Here is a 24,777-nt window from a genome sequence, read left to right as displayed (position 1 = left end):
TACAAAGATATATTTTCAGGCACTCCCTGAAAAAAATATTGCTGTTCTCTTCATGTGTTTTCTGTATGGGGGTTATATCATTTTAAGTTGTGGTGACCCACAGGTAAGCACCTAGAGAGTACTCTGGAGAAGTACCATCCCTGCCCATCTGCTGTGGGTTATAGGCCACTGTTAGAGACATGACATGGAGCTAAATTAATGTTCTTTTCCTGAAACAATAAAGCCGTTCTTCTATTTCACTGTGGATCAGAGCGCACTGAACTGTCAAAGACTGTCAAAAACTAATTTTGCCACACCTTTACCTCAGCTTGTTCTGTACTTGTGTCTCAGCCAGGAAAAAGGATCTAGCTCACTGTACAGCAAGCAAATAGGAATGGCGAATAAGTAATGTATACAGTGTTAAAGAAAGTACTGATAGAAAGAAAACACCATCTGTCCTCCTAAAGCTAGAAGCTGACCTCTGCTGCTGGTGTCCATCCACTAGACTGGGCTAATAATAGGAATAGCATGTGTGTGTATAAATACATAAATTATATTTAAAATATATGTTATATATGTGTAATATATAAATGTATATACATATATGAATATGTATATATATTTACATAAAATCTTTCAAATGATTGCCTACATTGAAGAAATGTGAAAATGCAGTCTCACGGTTTCTCGAAGGAAGAAGTATCTATAAAAACCTAAAAGTCTTCATTCGAATGCTAAACACCTCACGCTCCCTTCCAAATCAACCCACAGTGACAGGAAGAAATGTAATCCATCTACCTGCTGCATTATGTTTGTGATACTCAATTATTTCTGGAATGGAGTTAAAGAGATGTTTTTCTGCGAGGTAGTACTGCTTCGGTGATGTCACTGTTTCTTTTATATGGTAGTGTCTTATTCCTGATGAGCCTTCTCTGAAAAAAAAAGAAACAATATAATAATACAGTGTCATTTGTTGTGAACTTTGTAAGAGGAACATATTGACTAGAAAAAGAATGCTAGTTTTTCTTAAACAGGAGACTACATACAGAACACACTAAGCAACTTTCAGACCTGAAGATCTGCACAAATGCTGAATGGACGTACTTGATCTCTCTGTATCTCCTCACACCATGCCTGGTGGTCCTATGGTACTCATACTATGTCAGGAGAGGAAAGCTGAGACTGTTGTCATGAGCAGGGACAATGGTAGGGGGTCCCTTTGCACATCACCACAGCCCCAGGGTGGGCACCAATTCAGCCAGCATGGGTGCCCAACGTTACATGCTTCAGAAACATCTTGAATACCAAAGACTCTGAGCACTCATTGCTTGGGATGTTCACCTCAGTACTACGACCAAGTTGAAGATTAACCCATATGAGTTAATTTTCAGCCTGGTTTGTTCCCCAACCCAACTCCCCACTTGAACACGTTGGTTGGGATGAAGGAAAAGTCTGAATGGTATGGGACAGCCTCTTTCTTTCAGTGACAGTTCAGATTTTCACTGGATTAAAGCCAATGTAGCCTAAACATGGAGTTGAGAAGCTAATTTTGGTCACCTGTGTTTTCTAACATAATGGCCCTTGCTTCTTTGTTGAGCTCTCTCCTGGCCTCCCCTCCAGCCCAGGGGTTTGAATATGCATGCAAATCAATTCAAACAAGGCAGGGTGTGCAGGGTAGCCGCAGAAACTTACCCTCCAAATTTTGTATAAAGGGAAACTGTATACAGGCCAGGCTGACTTGAGTCTCTCACCACAAAACCACCTTCTTTATCCTAAAATGCAAGCACATTGACAGCTTTATACCACAAGCAATTTTAAGCTGCGTGTCCTTCCTAATTGTTCTGTGATTTGCGTGTGTCAAAATTAAGCGTTGGCTTAAATAGGAGAGGCTACTTTAAGCGAACACCACGGTTCGTACTGCAAGGCTGCCATACTCACCTCATTTCTGAGGAGCTGCTCCGCCTTGCTCCGGTTGAGGTTCCTGCTGTACCACCTGCAATGCAACATCAGCACCTATTACATAGTAGTGTTTACCCATAAAAACGCCTTGAAATCTGAATTTGATCCAGTGAGATCTCACAGAAACCAATAAATTTCAGGAAATTGGACTAATTTTTGAGCAAAACCACTTCTAAAACACAGAGGCATGCTGATGGTGGTGATGATTCTGCATGGCAGCCTTAGAGCAGACCAGCAGCCTCAAGGCAGCCCTCAAGCAGCTGTCTACACACTGTCCCAGTCACCTGCTGAGATGACTGCCAGCTTCCATTGAATTTCATTCAGTAACTTCACAATCACAGAACAGGCCAAAAGTGAATTAAATGTGGCTGCTCCATATCCTTGTGCTTGGTGAAGCAGCCAAATAATCACTGGTGTTTCTACCTGTTGCAGTGAATAGTAACAACAACAAAAACCACACAGCTAGCAAATGGTGCGGTGTATTATTTTGAGCCATGCTGCCACAATGGTAGAAGAGCAGGGAAGTGGCACAGAAGCCTCTACTCAATTTCTGCTGTAGTGGTTTTGCAAAGATGATCTGGAGCAATCCTCTGTGCAGTGACCCTGAGCCATGTCACCAAGGTGGTAAGGCACAAAGTAGCTGGACCAGATACGGCAGCCCAGTTCCTTCCTTCCCTTTCTGCCCCTTTCATAACACAGCCCAGAGCAGTGCAGGGCTTTAATGAGAGCCTCAAAGGTGAGAAAGCAACAAAGAACACATTTAAAATGGATAAATTTCCTTTAATATCTCTCTCTGTCTGTCAAAGAATTGAGAGGGTTTTGAAGTTTATTTTTTTGCTTTTAATAGTAATATCCTAAAAACTGCATGCCTGATGGCCATCTCACTGACTTGACTCTACTTCATACATGACAACAAAAATCACTGAGGAGAATCAGAACAAATAAATGCATATTCCAAATATTTGTTTAATCTCTGAGATCAATGATATATGTGTTTACTTAATGTTTACAATAATAAACAGTTTTCAAAACTTCAAAAATGCATTGTAATTCTTAAAGCATAGCTTTTATTTTATGGTCTTGCACATTTTAATTCAAATGTTCACTTACTCATATTGATCCAGGTTGTTGGACTTCTTTCCTGTTACATAGTTGCTTGGGATATATCCTTCATGTCTAAAAGAATAAATAATATGTAATCTGAATAAAAAGATGTAAAATTGCATGCCTAGAAGACACTGCTTCATTCTGCTAATTACCAGAGGTCAGTAATGACTAGCAGTCATCTATTTATTACTGAGCCACCCACTTTACTACTCATACAGAAATTAATGTTTCACATCAACATTTCCACATTAGCTTTCACTGCAGCTAAAAAATCTGCACAGTCAGCAGAAGTGTCCAAGAAAAGCAGCAGAAGTGGGGAAAACAAGTGACCCTTTGCTTCTCCATCACTTCTGTGCTCAGAGGTTGCAGTTGGTCGCTATAAATATACTTGGAGACTGCCACAGCAGCCCTGCTGTACCTAATAACTGACAATTACCCTTAACAGTTTGCAACATTGACCTGGTAAATATTGAAGTTTGGTAACTTCCATCCTGAAAACCACAGGGTAAAATTTTAATCCACGGAATGTAAAATTAGGACATCGTAGTCATTAAGGTATCTCACTGCAACTCTCTCTCAGCTCATTCAAAGATTACCCCTAATGATACAGTTGTAAAACAAGACAATGATCATTCAAGCCTGGAAGTCAGAGCCTGCTGATCTGAATGTTAATCACGTTGCTTCCTAATGAGCTATTCCCCAGGAAAACAGGAGGGCTGGACCAGTCAAGTTAGGTTTTGCCTGATAGTAAATGTCATCGTAAATGCTTTCAGTTCTGCAACAGTCTTTGCACTCAAACTCCATAATCTATTGAGAACCACACTTTTTTGACTGAATTCTATGTGGGAACAAAGATATGGATGAGATTTCAGGATTTAGGTCATAAGTGGGGTCTAATACAGTTATTTGTTAATACGTAATCAATATAAACTACTAGAACCTGAAAACAGCCTTATTAACATTAGATTGAAAAATAATAAACTCAATGCTTACCCATATTTGTCTCTTGCCTTCCACCAGTGAATGTCATTCTTCTCAATTACTGTATATTCTTCACCTTTGTCTAATCTTAAATCATGACGTTCTGTAGGCTGGAAGTCATACATTGCCACCACTATCTCCTCCTCTTCACTGTCATTTTCCTCAGCTGGAGGAACAGGCGGTGGCGGCCTTCGCTGAAAATGATACAAAATGATCATCATTCCACTTTGCTCCATGATTCCACTCCACCCAGTCCCTGCTATTACACCACTGCAAAACAGCCAAGCATCCCAGAAGCAAAAGCTGAGCTAGTTCTGCGTTGCCCCAGGAGAGAGCTGCAGTGGCTAGGCTGACCGCAGCACCGCAGCCCTGATGGCGTTGGCTTTTCAGCCCCCTCTTCATCAGCAGCACAGACACCTACCGTATTTTTTTCTGGCATTGGAGAAGGGAGTGTCACTACACCTACAAACAGAGCACAGAAAAAGATTCATGTTTAATTATAAATTTAAAAACTGGATAAAAGTTTTAAACTTCAGATAAGGCTTTAACATCTTAATTAGTCTTCAGAATAGCATAGTAAGTCAGGAAGCAAAACAAGCTCCAAGTGAGAAAACATTGGTTAAGTGTTCTGTGACAACACATTAAATTGGCCAGCAGGCAACATTCACAGCAGTATTTGGTGACATCTGTGTCGCACCACAGCATGCCACACAGACAGCTCCAAGCCAGCCCATGGGCAGGGATGCCTCACAGAGTTCCTACAAGAGACTCCAGGAGTTCAAAACCATGTCCTGCTCCTTAATGAGGAAAAAAAAAAATTTAAGTAAAAATGGAATATAGAAAGGAAGCAGTATTCTTCTCACCATGATAATCTGTCTGTTCCTATTAATATCAATTCTTAGAAAAAATATGTTTCCCCTGATTCTTGTTTTGCCAAATAAGGCATAAAAGTTGTATTTTTTGTATAAAATTGTGTAAAATTGTATTAAAAAAGTACTTTTTAAATTACTTCTCAGGTCCAAAACTATTTTTTCTCCTGTGCTGCTTTTTTCCACTTCAGAGGTTGAACTATCATCTTGAAGAATAAGGTCAACCATAAGCCACTGTTTTTTCTTCTTTTAATGCTATGAAATACACAATTTCCCACCTTTTAAGGCCCTAATGTAGGAAATTGTCCAGGCACTGTTAATTTCACTAGGAGGTAAGCATTGTTGCAATTACTTTTATGCCAAGGAGTTTCCCTTGAATCAAGGATAGATAATTACTGTATTGTCACACAGGACAATACGGCAGTGGGGGTCACACTTCCCCATCTTTGCATGCTACAGCATACACTGCAGAACAAGTACAGGCTTTGGTTTGCATGCTGGAAGAGTCATATGCATACGGAAGTCATGGTTCATCCAGGTTCAGCATATGGACATTTCCAAACTTTTAAGAAAATTGAGCCACATGTCTGTAAATGCATTAAGCCTAGCTACATTCTTGTACCATTTTCACACTGGTGTAATAACACCAATTCCAGCAGGGTTATTATTCCTTTACATGGATACACAGAAGTTATTTATTCTAACTGGAGAGCTGGCAAAGATCAGATGAATCTTTTTCACTACAAGGTTTTAACCTCAGTCTGAGGTAAACAGTTGGTCAAATAGGTTTCAGATGGGAAATACAAGCCAAGTGGAAAATAAATTCAGCAACCTCAGTGATTCCTTTCAGCTGTCTCCAAACACTTTTTGGAAGGATAATTGACTGACTTCTACACTTTTTAAAAAATGTTTGGATGTGAAAAATATTTTTGTTTTCTCTAGACACAGTATCTACTATTAACTGTGCGCCATAAAATTTCCCTGATACCTACAGCATTCAAATGTGAGGACTGAATCACATAACAATAACAACAACAAAACACATAAAAATATGCCAAGATATTTTCATATGAAAAGTTATGTACTTACTGTTTTCAAAAAGATTATATCTTTCACAGCCAGGCGCTAATTTTTCTGTCTGTCTGCAGCACTGATAAATTCCCTCTGTCCAGAATTTAGGATGATATTTTACCATTATATTGCTGTTGTTCTTTATTCCTACAGGAAATAGAGAGAAAAGATTAAAAAAAAAAAAAAAGCAAGATCTGACTTTCTTAATAAATATTACAGTGTCTTTGACATGAATTGTAATCTTTACTTGCTGTCCTTGCTACAACACTGTTTCTCTTAAGGACCTTCTTACAAGTTTACATGGAGGTCATACAGTGAAGGCAGGTGATATTTTTAGGGTAATACACAACTTTATTCCAGAAGGGTGTGCTGTACTCCCCACCCAAAGCAGCCACCACAGCAGGGCAGTGTTTGGTGCCTCTGTGAAGGCAGACAGACCCAGGCGCCCAACTGCACCCTGCTATGCAGTTGGGCGGCTGTGAAGGCCCTGTGGGCTCTGGCTACCTCTTTTCTTTTTGTTTCCACTGCAAGTGACTCCATTTCCTCCGTGATTAGTGTTCTTGAGGAAAAGTTAGCTGACATTTATCACTATTTCACAGCACAATGCTTGTGTTTGGTTTAGCAGGCTCCCCATCCCCACCCTGTGAGGCTGCTGAGTTTCGGAAGTCATTTCCGACCCAGCCCAGCCCAGGAATTACGTCTTATGACTTTGAAGAGCACCTGCAATTAATGTGAATGTTTGATGACAGCAGAAAGCATTAAGAGGCTCTTGAAAAAATGATCTTCACTCAGTATGATATCAATAATCAGAATAACATTTCAGGGGAGATGCCTCCTGTCATTTTACATCAGTGGAAGACCATCACCAGGCCCATAACACTGGCTAGCTGCATTCAGACAAAACTTCTGAGTGATGCCGCTGACTAGTTTGGATAAGTTTTTTGATGATTTACATGTTGTACAAAAGCATAGATTCAAACTCTTGTTGCAGTTAGACTAGACAAATTGAATGAAATCAGCCAGGGTGCCTGATATGCCCAGTATCCATTCTCACATGCTGTGTATGCAAATGATGATCTGGCCCAATAAAAATAAAAGTCAGTTGATACGTGCAATAGAAGTTGCACCATTTTATTTTTCTAGCTTGTGGTGGGTTGACACCTCTCAGTAGCTAAGCACCCAACCCACACAGTGGCATGGGGGAAAATAATAGAAAGAGGAAAAGTGAGAAAACTTGTGGGCTGTGACGGTTTAAAGAGAGGGGAAAGAAAAGAAAAAAGAAAAAAAAAGTGATGCAAAGGAAATAATACACCATCTCCCACCAGCAGACCAATGACCAGCCAGCCTGTGAGCAATGACCAGCTTGGAAACCAACCCCCCCCCACTCCCTCCTTCCCCTACTCCAGAGTTTATTGCTGAGCATGACTGTATATGGCATGGAAGATCCCTTGGGGCAATTCAGGTCCCCTGCCCCAGCTGTGTCCCCTCCCAGCCCCTTGCCCACCCCTACCTTGTCACTTTGGGGGCACCGTGAGCTAAAGGCAAAGCCTCCAGGCTGCACAAGCACCCTCAGCAATCACTAAAACACTGGTGTGTTTTCAGCACTCTTGTAGCCACAAATCCAAAACACAACAGTGAGTTACCTCCACCTCGACAGACTCAGCACACAGCTCTAGTAAAGTTATCTAAATGTGTCAGATATTAAGTGTGATTTCCTTTACCTTCTTTCAGATTCCTCACCCACTGATCCCGGCTTTGTGGACTTGGTGCAAAAATATAAAGTGTATTAGCATCATATACAACCTGCAGGGAAAAAAGAAATAAAATATTAAAATAAATAAATAAATAAAGCCATTCACATAGTAATACTCTTTTATTTATTCCTTAGCAAAAAGAGTAAGCAGAACAAGGGAAAAGACTGTTACATTTGGCAAAATGAGTGTCCTCAGCCACATGAGGAGCATGAGACAAAAAGCAGAAACAAGGGGAAGTTTTTTAGCGTTTGCTATTTATACATGGTGCTGTCAGCAGAACAGGAAGGATTCTGTAATGGTATATTATCCTATTATTCCTTTAGATGTTTGCTTCATGCTTTGCTTTGCTTTGTTCATTCTTCACTGTGTGTTTTCTAAAAACAGTATCTCATAACTGTTAAGGCGATTTTATAATCAGGCATCCATTGTTCCCAGCCATTTCATAATGCTTTGTGATTCTGTGCTACTCTGGGTCAATTCTTGCCTTTTCTTCACCGCGTGTATGGGTGGAAAACAAGTATTGTCCTGGTAGAAAGGGGACAGATCCCCACTTCCATCAGTGAAATTCACACTCACACCAAAAATTTCTTCCATCATAAGCAGAACCTGACATTTAAGTATTTCTTTTTCCTTCTAAGTACTCTGTTTTCTGTGTTTACTTCCATTAAGTTCACAATGGAAGAAAAAGCAACAAGGTTTATCTTGATTTTCTTATTCCTATATAAATTAATGGTAATTGCAAACACACTGCTTATATAAAGTGCGTGCAAGAATGAAGACAGGGAAAAATAGGCTGCCAACTAACCTGTTTTGGAGGACAAAGCAGTTTCCAGTCAACACCATGGCAGAGAGGGTGGGGAAAAGAAAAAGACCAAGTGTTTTTGGCAAAGCTCCCACGAGCAGGGACTTTAAGGGGAGCAGAGCTTTCTGGGGATGGTTTTCCATCCCTGACCCTAAGCCCCCTCCAACACAGCCCCAGGGAGCTGAGAATGGGCTCGGTGTTTAGAAGTGTCAGTAATTTCAAGCAAGTTACATCCAAATGGCCTGGTGCTATTGAAAGGAGCACTGTACTTTATATAAACCAAAGGAACATACCTGAAATGGGTATTTATTTTGACAGGGAATAATACCATCATTTTTTACAACTTCTACACATTTAATCCTTGAAATATCCACAGATCCTTTTCTGTACTTTTTCTGTAAGATAAAAGCAAAAATCATTAAATAAAATACAACTGATGACTGCATTCATCTACAGGCACTCATCTAATTATCTCTTTTTTCTCCTTTCTCTGCAGGGATTTATTGCTTACTTTTCCACTTACAACAGCAGTGTTGCTTTAACTGCAGAATTCATTTGAATGAGAGGGTATAAAGACCTACGCTGGCGAAAGTGCACAGACTAGAGTGTAACTGCTTAGTAAAAAGCACCACCTTTTTAATAGTTTCCAATCAGTTGTAACCATAGTCTACTCTTCATTACAAAAAAAAAAAAAAAAAAAGAACCTGACTACAGATAAAGGACAGCTTGCTTATCTCAAGTTATGACTAAAAATGGTGAGTGAAATAGGTGCCAATGCGTCATCTAGCCTGCTCCCGTGTTCTGTTGCCGGAGTGCTGACCAGCTGCTGCCCCAAGTTAAAATGCACAGAAATACAGTGTGGTTCAACTGTCCCGAGAGGGAAGCTCTGTGGAAAAGCAGCCTGAAGCTGGAGGTGGCTTGTACTGTGCTTCAGTCTATATGTAAAAGCAATAGGCAGTAACAGTGAAGACCACACACATGCAGACCTTTTTATGGTGTCTGTTTCTGAAGAAGTCGATTTATCCCCCTTTCGTTTAACTGAAGCAGAAGAGGTTAAGAATGAAAGCACAGCATGGAAATTTTCAGCACACTGTGCTGCGTGGCAAAGGGAAATACGTGAATGATGCTCCTTTTAATCAGAGTAAAAAGCTGGTAAATCTATGGACACTGTAAGAGCCACTTCTCACTTTGGGGAAAACCAGGTCTCTTATAAGGGAGGAAGTTTCTACTGGAATCTGGAACAACAACAAAAATGGCAGCAGCTCATGGCAGGTTCATTATAAACCCACATCAAAATTTGTGAATTGCAAAGCACATCTAACACGTGCAGACCAGCTTGCAGCTTATGAAAGATGAACACTGTCCAGGCAATGTGGAAATAATTAGTAATTAGTGGATTACTGGAGATACTCTACTCCCTACTCAGCTCCCTTCCTCTCTCCTGAGGACAGAAATTTCAGCCCAAACAGCAGAAGTCTGGCACAATAATAAACAACTGAAAAGAGTCCTATAAACAGAAGAGCAGAGCAACTTCAAGCACAGCCATCACACAATTCCACCACCCTAGCAGCACAACAGTTACCACACAGGGAAAACAGAGAAGTCTCACCAAAATTTAGAACACCTTTAGTATTTTGTCTCCTACGCATATGGTTATGAAGAAAAGAGGCAGATAAAACGTGCATGAAAAATTCAGGCATGTCACAGTCAGCGTTAGGAAGAATGACAGGAACCGAGTTCAGATAAAGCTGTAACTGTTATGTAACACCACAAAATTAAAAACGCAAAAAAGAAGTCCCAACAAGGGGTTTCTAAAATTGCAACAACAACAAAGATGAATTAGACATTCTGATGAGTCAATAATAAAAAAAAAAAATCAAACACTGCTATCATGCTATCACAGCTATCATGTTACGCTGACAAATAATTTGCACCGACTATGCAACCTTGGATTTCTGATCAAAAATTTGTTTCAAGCTTTCTGCTTCTTTTATGGTATCCCCTTACTTGAACTTTGACTGCCTGAAGTAAAACACGTTAATGCAAGTGCCAAATATCAAATAACAACTGCACACCGCTTGGTACAGCATCAAGTACTGCTCCTTCCTCTCATTTTCACTGCATGGCAGCCTGGCGGCCTAGGAGCTGACAGATTAGCAAATGCAGGATGGAAGACCCAAACAAGATCCACCTTTTTATTTTTATTTTTTTTTCATTTTTAAGTGAAGCACAGAATTCAATACTCCACATAATGGTACTGAAGATACCTTTCCAGATCTTTTCTCTGCACGACATACAAAGAAGAAGAAAAGCCTGCCACTTCTGTAATGAATCTACCCAGCTTTCTGGGTCCTGTGGGGTACTCATGTATTGCTTGGATTCCACCTAGTGGTTAACCGAGGCTGGGGGACGGAAAGAGATGATTTGCCTTTTTGTCCCTATCTGGAATCACAGACATTTCTTTGAGGAACAGGCTTTATGACTTTAAGCCTCTCCTCCATGACTCCCAGATTTTCATGCCAATTCTGGCATTCAGTGAGTGCTCCAAAGGAGCATGTGTGCGCTAAGACAACAAAAGAACAGGAATCCAAGAAGATAATCAACTAACATTTTGGAAAAAAATAAAATAAAACAAAACAAAACAAAATAAAACAAAACAAAATAAAAATAAAGCTAACCTCCTAATACTCAGCACATCATTCTAGTATTCATGTTTCCTAAGTCATCCCTTTGTATACTTGCATGATTTAAGGTGGCTCAGTTTACATCACCATGAGACACTAAATTAAACCAGTTCAAATTTGACCCACCTTATAACCCAATCCAGCAAATAAAGCCTAATGACATCAGATTATTTAATTTTTGCATATTTTAAAGATTAAAAACCTTCTATATGTGAAATTAAAGACAAATGTACTGCTCCAGATGTGTTTCAGATTGCAGCAGAAGCAACAGTTATTAATGGCCACAGCTTTCAAATTGCCAGGCTTGCAGCTGTGTTTTAGCTCAACATTTCTCACTACTAAACCATGGGACACAGGAGCAGGAAGGAACGGCTGAAGAAAAATGATAAATAGAGCACTGCAATTCCTCTGCCTGCCCTACTTAAACAATTTCTTTTTATAATGGGACTTCTTGCACACCATCACTGTGTTGCATTTATGTGCATGCCTAATGCCTTGCTCTAGAGTGAGGCGTAGAGCGGACACGAAATGCAGGATCAAGCAGAGCTCACACCCTGACCTAGTGTAGAGCTGCAGGCACGAGCCAGCATTGAGAAAGCCACTCACAATCACTCTTTCCAACAAGTGACCTCTGTTACAAAGGGACAGAATCAGTCCAGGGGCTAATTATGCAATGTCAAACCATAGTGGGAAGAGGGGCATTTTTCACAGATGTTTTTGGATGAAGATGGCCAATGTAGTAGAAAGCGGTTGGATTCCCTGTAGAAGTAGCAGTGTTTCACCAGTATGCTCACGCATGCTCTATGGACACAAGCATTCACAGAGGATTTGGAAACCAAATGGCCAGTGAACCCGTGGCACCTAACAAAGTGGGTCCGCCTCAGGAACATCCCTCTAGAGGGAGGCCTGTTGACGGAAAAACAGTTATAAAGATATATAATAAACGTATATAATATCTTTACATACCTGTAAGTAATAAAGGTATACATACTATATCCCAAGAAGGATAAGAAATAGATAAAGACGTGCTTCACAGTCACACTAAAGGGTGTTGTTTGTTTTTTTTTTTTTAACTGTTATCTGCTTGCTGAAAATAACAAAAGGGAAGTGACTGTACAGAAACTACTATACAAAGCTTTCCAAAATGCAAAATGGCATATGTACTTCATACTTGACTGTGCTTCAGAAGCTTGATTTACAGTTTCAGAAGCCCTGTTCCTTACTCACAACGAGGATGACCAGTCTAGCCAACGTCTTGTTTCCATGCAAAGCAAAAGAACAAGCTATTCCTATTCATCGATATGTAAGATAGTAATACCAAGAAGTTACAACAGTAGAACTACATTGTTAGATGTGGAACAAGTATATGGTTACAAAATTCCAACCAACCAGAAATAATCTCAGAATAGAGGAAGACAAGAAATATCCATTAGATAAGTACACAGCCAGCTCATCTTCTACACACTTGGAATTCCTCTGCTGAATATAGTAGCTTTACAACTTCCTAAGAAGCCCATGTTCCCACTGCCAGAGAAAATGGTTCTTCAGTGCATTTCCTCTTTGTTTATGAAGATATCATGTTGTTTACCTTCAGAAGAGTGGAGTTGGGGGGTTAAACACTACAAAGGACGTTTTGTTTGGAAAAAAAAATATGTATCAATGAAAACATGCAGAAGTCAGCCTGGCTGCCAAGAGATAGCTGCACTCTGGTTCACCCATGGCGTCACTCTTTCTCTTGTTCTTCACACTATTGCTCTCTCCCATGCTTATTCCCACGCAGGAAACCCCGAGGTCATCAGCACATGACCCAGGGAACTGGTGTTCCCCAAAACATCCAAAGCCTCCACATTACTTACATCTCCTTTTACGGAGCTGCTCAGCCATTTCACAAGACGTCAGCAAAGCCTGCCTATCCCAGCAGCAACCAGAGACAACTTCTTTCACAGAATATGCTCCAAAGTCAAATGTAGGGTGCTTGCACATTTTTTCTATTATTATTTTATTTTAAATATCCTTGTCACTTAGCAATAAGCATTGGATATGGCTGCAGTCCCCTCCTAAGAGGCGTTTTCAACCAAGTAATGTCACTACTGTTTATGCAATATATTTATACTGTAGCTAGCTGTTAGATGGCCACATTTTTATCCTCTTATTTTTCCAGTGTGTCAGATATGTTGAAATACACCCTGACTCCTTTTAAGCCTTTTTTTTTTTCTTTTAAATGATTATTCTAGGAAAAGCAAGTATCAAGTATTTCTGTTCACCTTTCTGCAATGGCTCGAACTGCGACACAAGGTGAGAGGTGCTGATTATTCTGACGTGACCTGACCTGCGCCAAGATCTGATTCTTGGGATGAATTTCAAGAGAAGAAAAAAAATGCAAACAAACTAAGTGAGAAGGAGAAAATCTCAAATCCTGTACTGCAAAATTTGAAACTGAGAAACCTTTATCATGGACCGGCTGCGTAATTTACTCTTCTTCTGTGTAGCGGATGCCAGCCACCAGTACTGCAGAAACCAAAAAAAAAAAAAAAAGAAATTCTTTGTAGTAGCACTGATGCAATTTCCTAGCCATTACTACAATGTATTACCTGAAATTTACTCTTCTCCCACAATTGAGCAGCAGTCAGTCAAATGTACGCAATTACAGTTCTGTTGAATTGCTGCTATCGAATAAGGCAGTGACGTAAATAAGCGTAAAGGAAGCAAATAAATCAGCCAGGTCTCCATCCACATCAGGCCCTAAATTATCTACAATCTTTTGGTTGTCTAAACAACTAGCACATAGCTTCAAGGTTCTTTCAGACAAATCTTCCCTTGTTTCCTGTGAAGTCCTCACAGATGTCTGAGCCTGGCCAGCCCAGCTGTAGCATTTCTGCCCCCTTTTCTCCCCTCTCAGACCACAGGGCCACCTCTCTACCCATCAGGTGAGCGACACCTTTCCTTCAGCCATCCCTCTAGCAGCCCTAGAGTTGTCTGAACATGAGGCATGGACAACTTGAGCCAAGAAGGGAGGGGAGCCCAAGCCCAGAGGCATCACAGGTGGGTGATCAGAGCCCCAGGACAGGATGTGAGGCTCTGGTCACCTACCTGAGGCTCCAACTGCTTCACCTGGTCTTTCAAACTTTTCAAAACACCATTTTTGCATTTGTTTTGCATCAAATTTACAAGGGATTTATACAGATTTATCTGATACTGCCACCTGAAAATGTTATAAATGTTGTTTGGCGCTGCCAAAAGCAGCGCAGAATGGAAATGGGCAGAATGGAAACGCAGGATTATCTGCTGCTTCTCTGCTCTCCATGAGGCTTGTTATCCACCGGCAGAAAGAAACTTGGATTAGTTTGAGATTTTTTCGGTTCTTGTCAAATCTTTGCTGTCTGGTGTGCCATTTTGTTTTCATCCAGGTATTTTCAGGAAGCCAGTTTGCTGTAGCACTTCTCTGGTAATTGAAATTATCTTCAGAGCTGGCAGTTTCTCAGCTTCTCTACAGTATTTTAAATCTAAACCTTCCCTAGCCTTCCAGAATCTTATTTATTTTCCAAGTCTTCCTTCACAGCACCTTTAAGATTCACCTGCTAGGTGTAATCATAAGGTAAATGTTCTCATTAACACCTTCTCAGTGATTCAGTAACTACAACCTACGCTTTTTAACTTCAGCTTAGTCTAATGTGAGTTCCATCTCACAAACTGCCAAATTCTTCTAGAAAGATAATTATTTCAGATCCTCATTTTATATCAGTCTTCTGGTTTGGTAGATGTTACAGAGAACAGGGAATCATTATTGCACCATAACTAAATTATTTCACAACTTGAGTTTCTTTATGACTTGCTCTTTTCAAGTATGCATTCCCATGCATCTGTTATGCTGCCTTCATTCATGTGAATAGCTTTAAATTATTTATTTGATTTAAACAGCTTTTGGTCACACCTGCTTAAAATTTCCCCATCTGTGCCTACTGCTATCTGTCTTTTATGCTTTTAGCCAGTATGTGACATCTTCTGAATCATCATCAATACAGCAGTTCCGCTTATTAACATATATTTATTTAAATACAAAGTTGTGTGTATACATATACTATATATATAGTGTGTGTGTATATATATATATATTTCCCTGAGGGGGGGGACGGGGGCTGAACAACCAAAAAAGACCAGGCGGGATGGAGCTTCATGGTTCTCAATGCCAACAGCTACTGCTTTCCAGTAGACTTCTATCCAGACCCTCTCTGTGACATTTCTCTTCTCAAACTCTCCTAGGTGCTTTCCCAATGACTCCTTGTTGCTCCTCACACAAGATTTCTCTGGAGCCTCTGCTGCAGAACACAGCCTTCTCTTTTATTCACCTTGAAAGCTCAAAATGCTGACCTGCTTTATGAGCAGCTGTATTTTGAACAATTAATTCCTACTGTTTGATCTACCTCACCTCCTAAAATAAAGCTGATTCCTTACTGCATTTGCTCTGAGCAGTTGGTAGCTACAGTCATAGTTCAACCCTCCTCTTCCCCAGGATACCACACAACAGTGGTAGAGGTAACTAATCAGTGGTAAAGCTGTTTTTGGCTATCATACTGTCTCATCAATGCTTCACACTACGTCTCTACTCACTTCTTAGCACACCTTAAGCTTTGATAAGCAGCTCCTCAGAAGGACTGGGTTTTTGCTAGAAGTGTTCAGTGCTGTTCTGATGGACTAGCAGCTATCACAAAATAATTACATCAATATAAATATCAATATGTACATGGCTTATATCATTTTTACATCCGTGAATATACTTGAAGCAAGGCTCAGCTCTTTCTTGTCAGACTTAGATATCACACAATCCCAGTACTCTAGCTGAGCAAACAGGAGTAACAACAGAGGTACTGCTACATCAGCAAAGCTATCTGTAAGTTTGCTTGTCAAACTATAACCTCAAGAGTATCCATTCATCAGTCACATTACCACGTTACTTACTGACTTTCTGTCTTGATTTCTGTCTAAGTCAGTGCAAAGAAAAAAAGTTAAAATAAACTACCTTCCTAATGATGCTAATATGTGGAAGCAATGGTTGTAGTCATTACAAAGAAATTAGATAGGGGGTGGCTACTCATATCCTTAGTATTTAAATACAGATCCAGCAAAGAAGTTTGAAAAAAAAAAAAAAACCTATATCATTAGATTAGGATCATTAGAGATGCAAACACAATATTCTCCACACAGATGGATGTAACAGGCATCATTTTAGGTGGGATAACTTGCAAATACATCACTGTACTTGCTCAGCAATATAATTCATGCTGCAAACCACTGCTACAAGCTACCCTACTTCATTAGTTATTATACATTACACATATTTAATATAGATATAAATATGTGTATGTGTGTTTAAACCATCATCTATCCTGACTGCACTTTAAAAAAATGATTTATTCTTTTTCTGACAATGCTGGAAAAAAGTGTGTTTAATTGCATTAAAAATGCAATTTTTATTTCAGTAAGAGCTGAACTGATCTAAAGCCACAGCCTCTTTCAGAGAAAGTTGTGAAAGCACGTCCCCAGCAAGTACAGCTAGGGATTTCTATGTGATTCATGCAGAAAGTGTATATCCACCTCTGGTGCTTTCAGGAGAAAACAGCAGCCAACCCACAGTCCTCCTCCAGGTCTAGCGATAGAGTTACTTTGCAAACTTGCATGTATTTTAGGAAACCTCTATCATTATCACCTATGATTAGGAATAAAGAAGCTCTGCCAATCCACTCATTTCAGTAGCTATTTATCATACATTAGCAAATGAGTAATCCATGAGGTCATTAGAAGCCTTTTAATAATGAACTTTGCTTTCATTTATACAAGGAATTAAATCACCTATGCATTGACTAAGGACACCATAAAAATCAGGGTAATTAAAGAAGTGAAAAAGAACAAAGGACAAGCACCATAGGAAAAAGCAACAGTAGAATGGATACCCATTAATCTTCTATTTAAAAACTGTAAGAGAAGTGATTAGTATAGGCTTTTGGATCTCTGTATTGTTGTTATGCTCCAAAGGAAGTATTTGCACAAGATTAGTGTTGCAATGCAGCCCCACAATTTTACCCTGAAACCTGCAGGGTTAGAGTGGCCCCCAGAGCTTTTAAAGTTATTTTTCCTTCCTTAAAATATCACCACGGTCATTTCGGTAGCTTCTGTCTCCACTCTATTCAAATTACAGGAGCTGAATAAAACTTGTGCAGAAGAACTTTTTTTCCCTAGAAGAGACTTTCAAAATTAGGAACCCTCAAGAACAATTAAGTCTTTTACTCGGCTTTGTTCATTTAAATCCCATTTGTTTTCATTTTTTGTAACACTCCTGCTGTTTGTCCAGGATTGTTTTCACACTGGTCTGATCCTGATGGCAAATACCACTGCTGTCCATGAAGATGAGCACACTCTGCACCTCCCAAGATCAGCTCATCAGAAAGCCACCTTCTACTTGGCTCCATAGAAGTATCCTTCAGAGTAATACTCAGTCTTTTCCCTCTGGGGCTTTTATTTGTCTGCTCTGTGGTAGCAAATTTCTGCATACCAGCAGATAGGCAAACACAGTGTCTACCCCCAGTACCCTCTGTACGCAGGTCTGTGCAGCCCCCCAGAACTAGCATGCACATCTCAGCCCAAACTCTCCCCTTTTGTCCTCCCTTCAGCGCTGCAGCTTTTGAAAACCCAGAAGTTGATACAAACCTTCTACTGCTGCAAACTCTAATCCAAACAGCAAATGTGAGTAAGCACCAAAGATGTTAAGGTTTAAAGGCATTTCACATGCCTCAGCCCATGCTCACAAGCTTTGTACTCAAGGTCAGTGCAAGTTGGCGTGGGCTGGAAAGGTTAATGAGAGCACGCCGCGTGGTGTGTGGGAGGAGAGCGACTAAACCCGATCAGCACCCTGCCAAGCTAAGGAGGATCACCACAAAGGAACCCAAGAGGGAAAAAAAAAAACCACCGCAGCGCAAGGGAACACTCAACTGCTCCCGTCGGTACGAAGATCCTGACAGTCAGCACATTGTTACCAACTGATGAAGTTATGACTGGATCCGTGTCAACTTTTTGGAACTTTTTGGAAGCACTGCCCTTGTGAGAAACGTCGGTAGGAAACTTTTCAAACCAGCAAGCTAGCAGGACATCCCCCTTGCGCAAACCAGCTCCTTTCAACTGCTCTAGTGGCGAGAAGTACTTCAACACCTACGCCTATCTTGTCTTCATCTCAAAGAATTTCCTTTAAGTAAAAAAATGCTTTTTATAGCAAAAAATCTCAGTTCCAGTGGCACTTTTAGTTTCAGTGAGCTGCTCCATCAGCATGATCTAACTAAAGCTTGTGTGAAATACATGCTACCTGCTATCAGGACCATTCTGTTACACAGAAAGATGCTGACTCCAGTTAGGGCTCCTGGACTTCCCCAACACCTCCCAGGCACATCTTCTGGCTGTGTACTGAGAAAGAATTCACAGTAGTACAACCTACTGCCAGACAAGCAGAAGCAGAACAAGCCACGAGCACTTGGTGGACCATTCTGGTTGACACAGTCGCTTGGGTGCTATTTCTATGTCTGTCCTGTTGGCTAATTCAAGAGGAATAAAAGATGCTGCTCAGGAAGCAGCTAATACACTCTGTGAAGCAGAATATCTGGCACTTTGCGCCGTCCGCTGGTGGACGCCAGCCACCAGGGACACTGGCAGAGCTGTAAAGTGAGTATTCTTTTCCATTAATTGCACAGCTCATATTTACAGAAGCATTTCCGATTGCAGTGATACGGTAGACTCCTAGATAAACACCAAGGCTGCTTTTTCCAGAGTCAGCTGGAAGCCTGAATGTATGGCACCTCTGAAAATAAACTGCAGAGCATTTTAAGTTGAATACACAAAACAGGAGGCCACTTGACAGAAAATGGCCAAATGTACCTACTGCCATGCACACATGGGGTTATTTCCACAACTGTTTCCTTAGATTTCAAACTTGTACTCCCCTGGAGACGAAATGAGAAATTTGGGAAACATCATACTAAAAACTTAAGCTAATTTTTTTGCTGATCAAAAATACAAAAACCATTCTGGATGAGTTTGCTTTTAACTGTCATTAAATATTTTATTTTCAGACATGCAGGTTTATTTCAAAATTTCTTATACTTTGCTTATTAATTTCATACAAATTAATATTTTATTTCTTCAAAGAAAATAGTTAAGAAAAGTTATTAGAAACATACCTGAAGTAGTATTCTGAGCTTTCACATCATGCAGAATCAGAAAGAAATTACCTAATAAAATATTTTACCCTCAAAGTATCATGCTTATCCTTGTTTCCTCACCAGCACGTCAGACACCAGATCATCTGGAGAAGTTACACTGCACTCAGTGAATCCTACAGTCATTGGTAAGCACAGCACAAGAATTCTCAAGAAGCACGGACCAGCTTGTGCAAAAAAGCCTCCTACCTCCCACTTCCAAACCAATGTCACTACTACTGTCTGCATATATCTATTTAAAGCTGTCTTGGAAAGTCTACAACACATAATTGAGAACACTGTACATAGTGTAAATCTTACTGACTGTAGGATAAACAGTTTTATAGTACACCTCCATACTCATGAAAGGAAGATATTCCACTTCTTCCCTGTTTTACACATTCATGATCAGCACTCTCTGCTTGGAGGCCAATTCAGTTATTTCTTATTGTGATGAATTTTTGTCTTCGCTACAAATGGAATCCATCACATTCAGATCTCATTAGCCACTTTTGCAACATTAAGGGAAAAAAAGACAGAAAATCTCCACTGGCAGCTGATAAACCCTTACAGGCTTCATGAAACTTATTAACACAGCAATTTCTATCCTTGTTGTTGCTGTTAGCAAAATTCCATACTGCAATAGTAGTGTTTCCCCAACATTTACAGTTAACAGCTTCACAGAATTTATGCCAGAAAGCCAAAACCAGATGCCATCTCCAGCTTAAAGAGCATATTCCTCTTTTCTGACAACATATTAAAAATTCTTCTCTGTGACACTTGGGGCAACTCAGTTCTTCAACTATCTTTATTTTTAAGCTTTCTAATGTCCATCTTCTTAACCAACCTTAAGGTCATACATGTATATATATTTTAAAGCAAAAAGCATCATGCCCAGAAGAAGTTAAGTCATAAAAGCCAAGGACCTATTAGCTTCCTATGCAAAATAAGTTTCCCGTGGCATTACTCAAAATTATAGAGCGTTGCACAGATGACCTAAAACAAGGTTGTCCTTCCTCTGGTTTCTGTGCTTTGAAATCCAGCCGCTTTAATGATTCTGTAGCTACACTTCATTGCTAGCTCACACACTGCCTCCGTGACCTATGTTCCAGCACTATTTCTAAGTGCAGAAGCAGCACCTCCCCTTCCCATGACAGTAGTGCAGCTCCAGCTTCAATGTAGCCACGTTGCACCACCGTGCAAACATGACAGGGTGCCTGAGTTGCTTCAAAGCACATGTGTAAAAATAATAATAATAATAATAAAAATAAATAAATAGGTTATGAGCAAGTTTAAACAAGATTTTACCCTGCTAGCAGCCGTGCTTACAAGATAATTGCTTATTGCTCCAAGTAGGCATACGGCACTCTGCCAGACATAAGACAGAAAAAGTAGAGAACCGTGCTTGTATAATGGGCAGTTTCTGGTCAAAGAGCAAGTGAACTCCCACCACTGTCTGCAAAGAACGGAATCAATGAGATCTCCCAGAAGTATTTATAAGAACAGTGTTTTCTATGGTTGACTGCTTTTTGTTGTCATAAATGTTTCACTTCTGTCACCAGACATACCAAGTCTCTTCTTCTGTTGCCCTGTTTACAATCTCAACCTGCCCCACACTTTGAGAATTGAATAATCTGGTTAAAAAGATTTGATTTAATCTTGTCCAGAAAAAGAAAAGAAAAAGAAAAAGAAAAAGAAAAAGAAAAAGAAAAAGAAAAAGAAAAAAAAGAAAAAAGAAAAAAAAGAAAAAGAAAAAGAAAAAAAAGAAAAAGAAAAAGAAAGAGAAAAAGAAAAAAAAGAAAAAGAAAAAGAAAAAGAAAAAAGAAAAAAGAAAAAAGAAGAAAAGTAGTATGATTATTCACGTGAACACAAACCTTGGGTTCTTCCTGAACTCTCTCTGCCAAATTCCCATAGAAGACAAAATCGAAAAAACAAGGAAAGACTTCAGCTTGGCCAATGACCACAGTGGGAATCAAATCCTTGCCTAAAGGAGCAAAACTCAGCCACCCTGAGCTCCTACTAAAGCTGTGGGATCCTTTTGGCTTTGGGTTTCCACGCTTATCTTACCAATCTGAACTTTGAATACTACCAGCCCTGAAATGAAACCAGTCTGTACCTATCGTTTCTCTGTCATATCTTTAAATTCAAGCAGTAAATCACACTTCATTTCAGCAGCAAACATCCAGCTATTCAGAGGAACTGGAATTACTTTCACCTCTAACGTCTTTTTTTATCTTTTACATGAATAACTTCAGCCAGAATACACATCTGTCTTACTGTTAATACAGATTTACAACTTGGCTTTAAAAAAAATAATAAAACCCCCAACCTTTTTCCATTTAAGTTGCTCAGTGACACAAAGGAATAACTACCGCTGTGTGACAGAGATCTTAGTCACACAAGTTTTTCTCAAATAGAGCCCAAGTACCGCTGATTTGAAACAATGTGTGCCCCTCTAAGAGCTCAATATTTTCAGACAGTACTCTTCATAAAATAAAACACTGATTATTGTTTAAAAGAATCTAAAATGGGAAGAACAGTGAAAATAAATGGTTTTGAGGCACAGGTTGTAAAGCTGTATGTTATGGCTGAGCCAGTTTAACAACTTGTTGATGTCAACAGTTGGAGCTTTCTGTCCTCCTCCACGACCTGGCACTGCCCCTGGCACTTGTTGGATCCTGCACTGAGCTAATTCAGCTTGTCAACACAGCACAGCTCTCATCCAGCAAAAATAAAAACAGATCAAGTATCTTTCTGCTGATTAGCAAATTTATTCAGAGCAGTGCAGAGCCCAAGAAGTGCCCGGACCAATTTAAGCAGGTTGAGAGCTGCTGCAAGGCAAGGACAGGAAGATGATGGACCTGCCTCTTTCAGCATCTGGGCTGTGTGGGTGTAATGTATAGTTTCACTCCAACAGTCCTGGTCTCGGGCTGGAACCTTTTAAGATACTGCCTCCACAGCTGAGGACACTATGAGCTGTCCCCCTCCATCTCACTGCCAACAAAACCAGCACTTTAACCCCCTCTCACACAGATCCACCACTGAGTCTCCTGGAAGGGTATCTTAGCTGCAGGGTATTAACCCGCAGGGGAAAGGTGATACAGAGTTGGAAAAGGTAACTTCGTGAAGGATGACAACTAGACCTGCAAAACCTGTTAATTACATTTCTCTTTGGACTGAATGTAAGCTGACACATAAAAGCCTGCAGGACATGTTTCAGAGGGCATCTGAGCCCTCATCTTTTTTTTTTTCCTTCTTTTTTTTGCCCGTCGAATAAATATATAGAGAAAATTAGTTGCACTGTAAAGTCAGTACATATTTTAATGCAGCAATCAGTGAAAAATACATAAATTTGTACCTCATTTTTAATCTTTGACTGTGTCCAAACTATATGCAGAAAATGGCAGCTATAATAGTCGTCTGTGGAGCACAGCAACTGAACTCAATTCTGCCGCAAGCAGAATTGAGAAACAGGAAAACAGGGTTAGCAAGGGCTGGCAAAGAAATGGGGTTAGCAAAGGTTGGCAAAGAAACAGGGCTAGCAAGCCTTAGCTCTTCTGTACGCCCTTCTTTCATCGGAAGTAAGATATCTGACACAAGAGGTTGCAGAGCCATCTCCACTACTTTTTTCCATTGAACGGCTATCTAGTGTGTAGCAAGTGACCTTCTAGCTATCACAGCCGTTTTAATTGCCTTCCACATTGTGACAAATCTGGAAGGTAGACTCTGTTAAGTGGGAAATGCAACCCCTCACCACTAACGGCACAACGAGGCACTTCAGAAGCAGGTGACCTGAATGAATTTGAGTCTGGAGCTCATTTGAAAAATTCTGGTCTGAGAATTTGCCTAATTTACGCTCGTGACTTCTATATAACTGAATTTACGTAAAATTTACATAGCGATAGGCTGCTCCTGCTGCCAAAGATAAATTGTTTCCAGCTTCAGTTCAGTTCCTAGGTTGCATGGTCTACCTTAATGAAGCCCATCTCTAGTGAGCTTGGTCTGTAATGCACTGCTCCTACCAAATGCTCTTGCTCCTGTTTGAATTCAGAAGCCAGTTACTTCCCAGAAGTAAGCCCACATTCTCACTGCCATGTATAATATGGGGCTGGCCAGCCCAAATTGTAAGGGGAAAGGAAAAAAAAAATTAAGCCCCATTCCCTAGCAAAGTCAGCAAGCCTATTTGAAAAATTTTCCCAAAACTCATGTAAAAGAAATTTAAATATGGACGGGAGTCAGAGAGCAGCAATACCAAAGTTACAATAAACTCTTTAGTGAGGATAGACCCTACCCGAGATACTACGTGAGAACCTACAGAAAGACTAAAGGGCATCCCATTAAAAAGGGTAACATGTAAACTTCTTGCTGAAGCCTTTCTAACATGGTATCCAAGAGGCTGGATTCAGAAAGAATGATGCTAAAAACAGTCAGTAATTAATTGTTAACAGTGAGTAATGCCAGCAGTAAAATTATGCCAAGGCCCTTCAGTTGGAAACGCCCAGAAATAAAACCAGTGAAGTTGAGAGAGAAAGAAATCAGTTCTTGATGACCAGCTGTAAAAGCTGCTTTAACTTGCTCTTGTCATCCTGGTTAGGAACTAGTTTATGCTAACTACCAGATGTATTATTTACACCTCTATAAACCTTCATTATAAAAAGAGAAAAGAGAAAGAGTAGTTCATGATTGTTGCCACCCACCCCATCCATCCCTGACAGTATGATATCCTGTAAGAAAAAAAGCTATTAGAATACAAAAGCACAAAGAAACAAAGACAGTCTATTGTGTAACTCCGTATCTCCTACCTCTGCTCGACCTTCATAATACGTTAACATAGACTTTGTAAGTACAAAAAGCCTCTCTTTGTAGTTTAAGGGAGAAGTCCTCTTCTTCTGCTGCGACCTTTTAATCAAGATCTCTTGTAGAATAGTAGTCATATTCATTTCAGCCACTTGTCACCTCTTGTTTCTAGCCATTGAATATCAGTTCCTGTGAAGATGAGAGAAACACATTACTGTATCTTTGAAAGATCACAGATCTGTAGATTTCTGTAGTGAAAAGAGCTTCTACTCACAAATGAAACTAACTGAAAACACAGAAAGCTGGAGCTCATCTGAAGCACCTGGAAGTTCACAAAAAGTTAATGATTAGACAAGAAAGTTCAGTCATTGCTCAACTGAGAGCTCCACAGACATATTCCCAGGAGGCAACAAGCCGGTAGGGATGAAACAAAGGGCGCTGCAGCACCCTTTGTCACAGAAAATACAGGTGAGAAGTCCAAAGCATGCAACATAGTCTAAAACATATTCTTCACCACAGTGCCAAACAGACTCCTAA

The 24,777-nt window shown here is 40.1% G+C and overlaps 1 protein-coding gene across 2 annotated transcripts in view; it reads right to left on the bottom strand.

Annotated features, from left to right (window-relative positions):
• The window catches only part of TEC (tec protein tyrosine kinase), a 49,602-nt gene that overhangs the window by 7,265 nt on the left and 17,560 nt on the right, over window positions 1–24,777 (bottom strand). The window contains exons 2-12 of one of the 2 annotated variants that reach the window (XM_035550407.2): window positions 24,515–24,562; window positions 24,246–24,429; window positions 8,816–8,917; window positions 7,688–7,769; window positions 5,985–6,113; window positions 4,448–4,488; window positions 4,039–4,220; window positions 3,049–3,114; window positions 1,918–1,972; window positions 1,672–1,751; window positions 778–911 (exon numbers count right to left, since the gene is read on the bottom strand). In XM_035550407.2, the coding sequence (XP_035406300.1) occupies window positions 778–911; window positions 1,672–1,751; window positions 1,918–1,972; window positions 3,049–3,114; window positions 4,039–4,220; window positions 4,448–4,488; window positions 5,985–6,113; window positions 7,688–7,769; window positions 8,816–8,917; window positions 24,246–24,383 (1,009 nt within the window). In that variant the 5' untranslated portion in view covers window positions 24,384–24,429; window positions 24,515–24,562. The remainder of the gene's footprint in view (window positions 1–777; window positions 912–1,671; window positions 1,752–1,917; window positions 1,973–3,048; window positions 3,115–4,038; window positions 4,221–4,447; window positions 4,489–5,984; window positions 6,114–7,687; window positions 7,770–8,815; window positions 8,918–24,245; window positions 24,430–24,514; window positions 24,563–24,777) is intronic. The other variant, XM_035550396.2, reaches the window with a different exon arrangement.

The sequence above is a fragment of the Cygnus atratus genome, chromosome 4 (assembly GCF_013377495.2).
Source record: "Cygnus atratus isolate AKBS03 ecotype Queensland, Australia chromosome 4, CAtr_DNAZoo_HiC_assembly, whole genome shotgun sequence".
Classification (NCBI taxonomy): Eukaryota; Metazoa; Chordata; class Aves; order Anseriformes; family Anatidae; genus Cygnus; species Cygnus atratus.
This window is presented reverse-complemented; position numbering and strand designations above follow the sequence as displayed.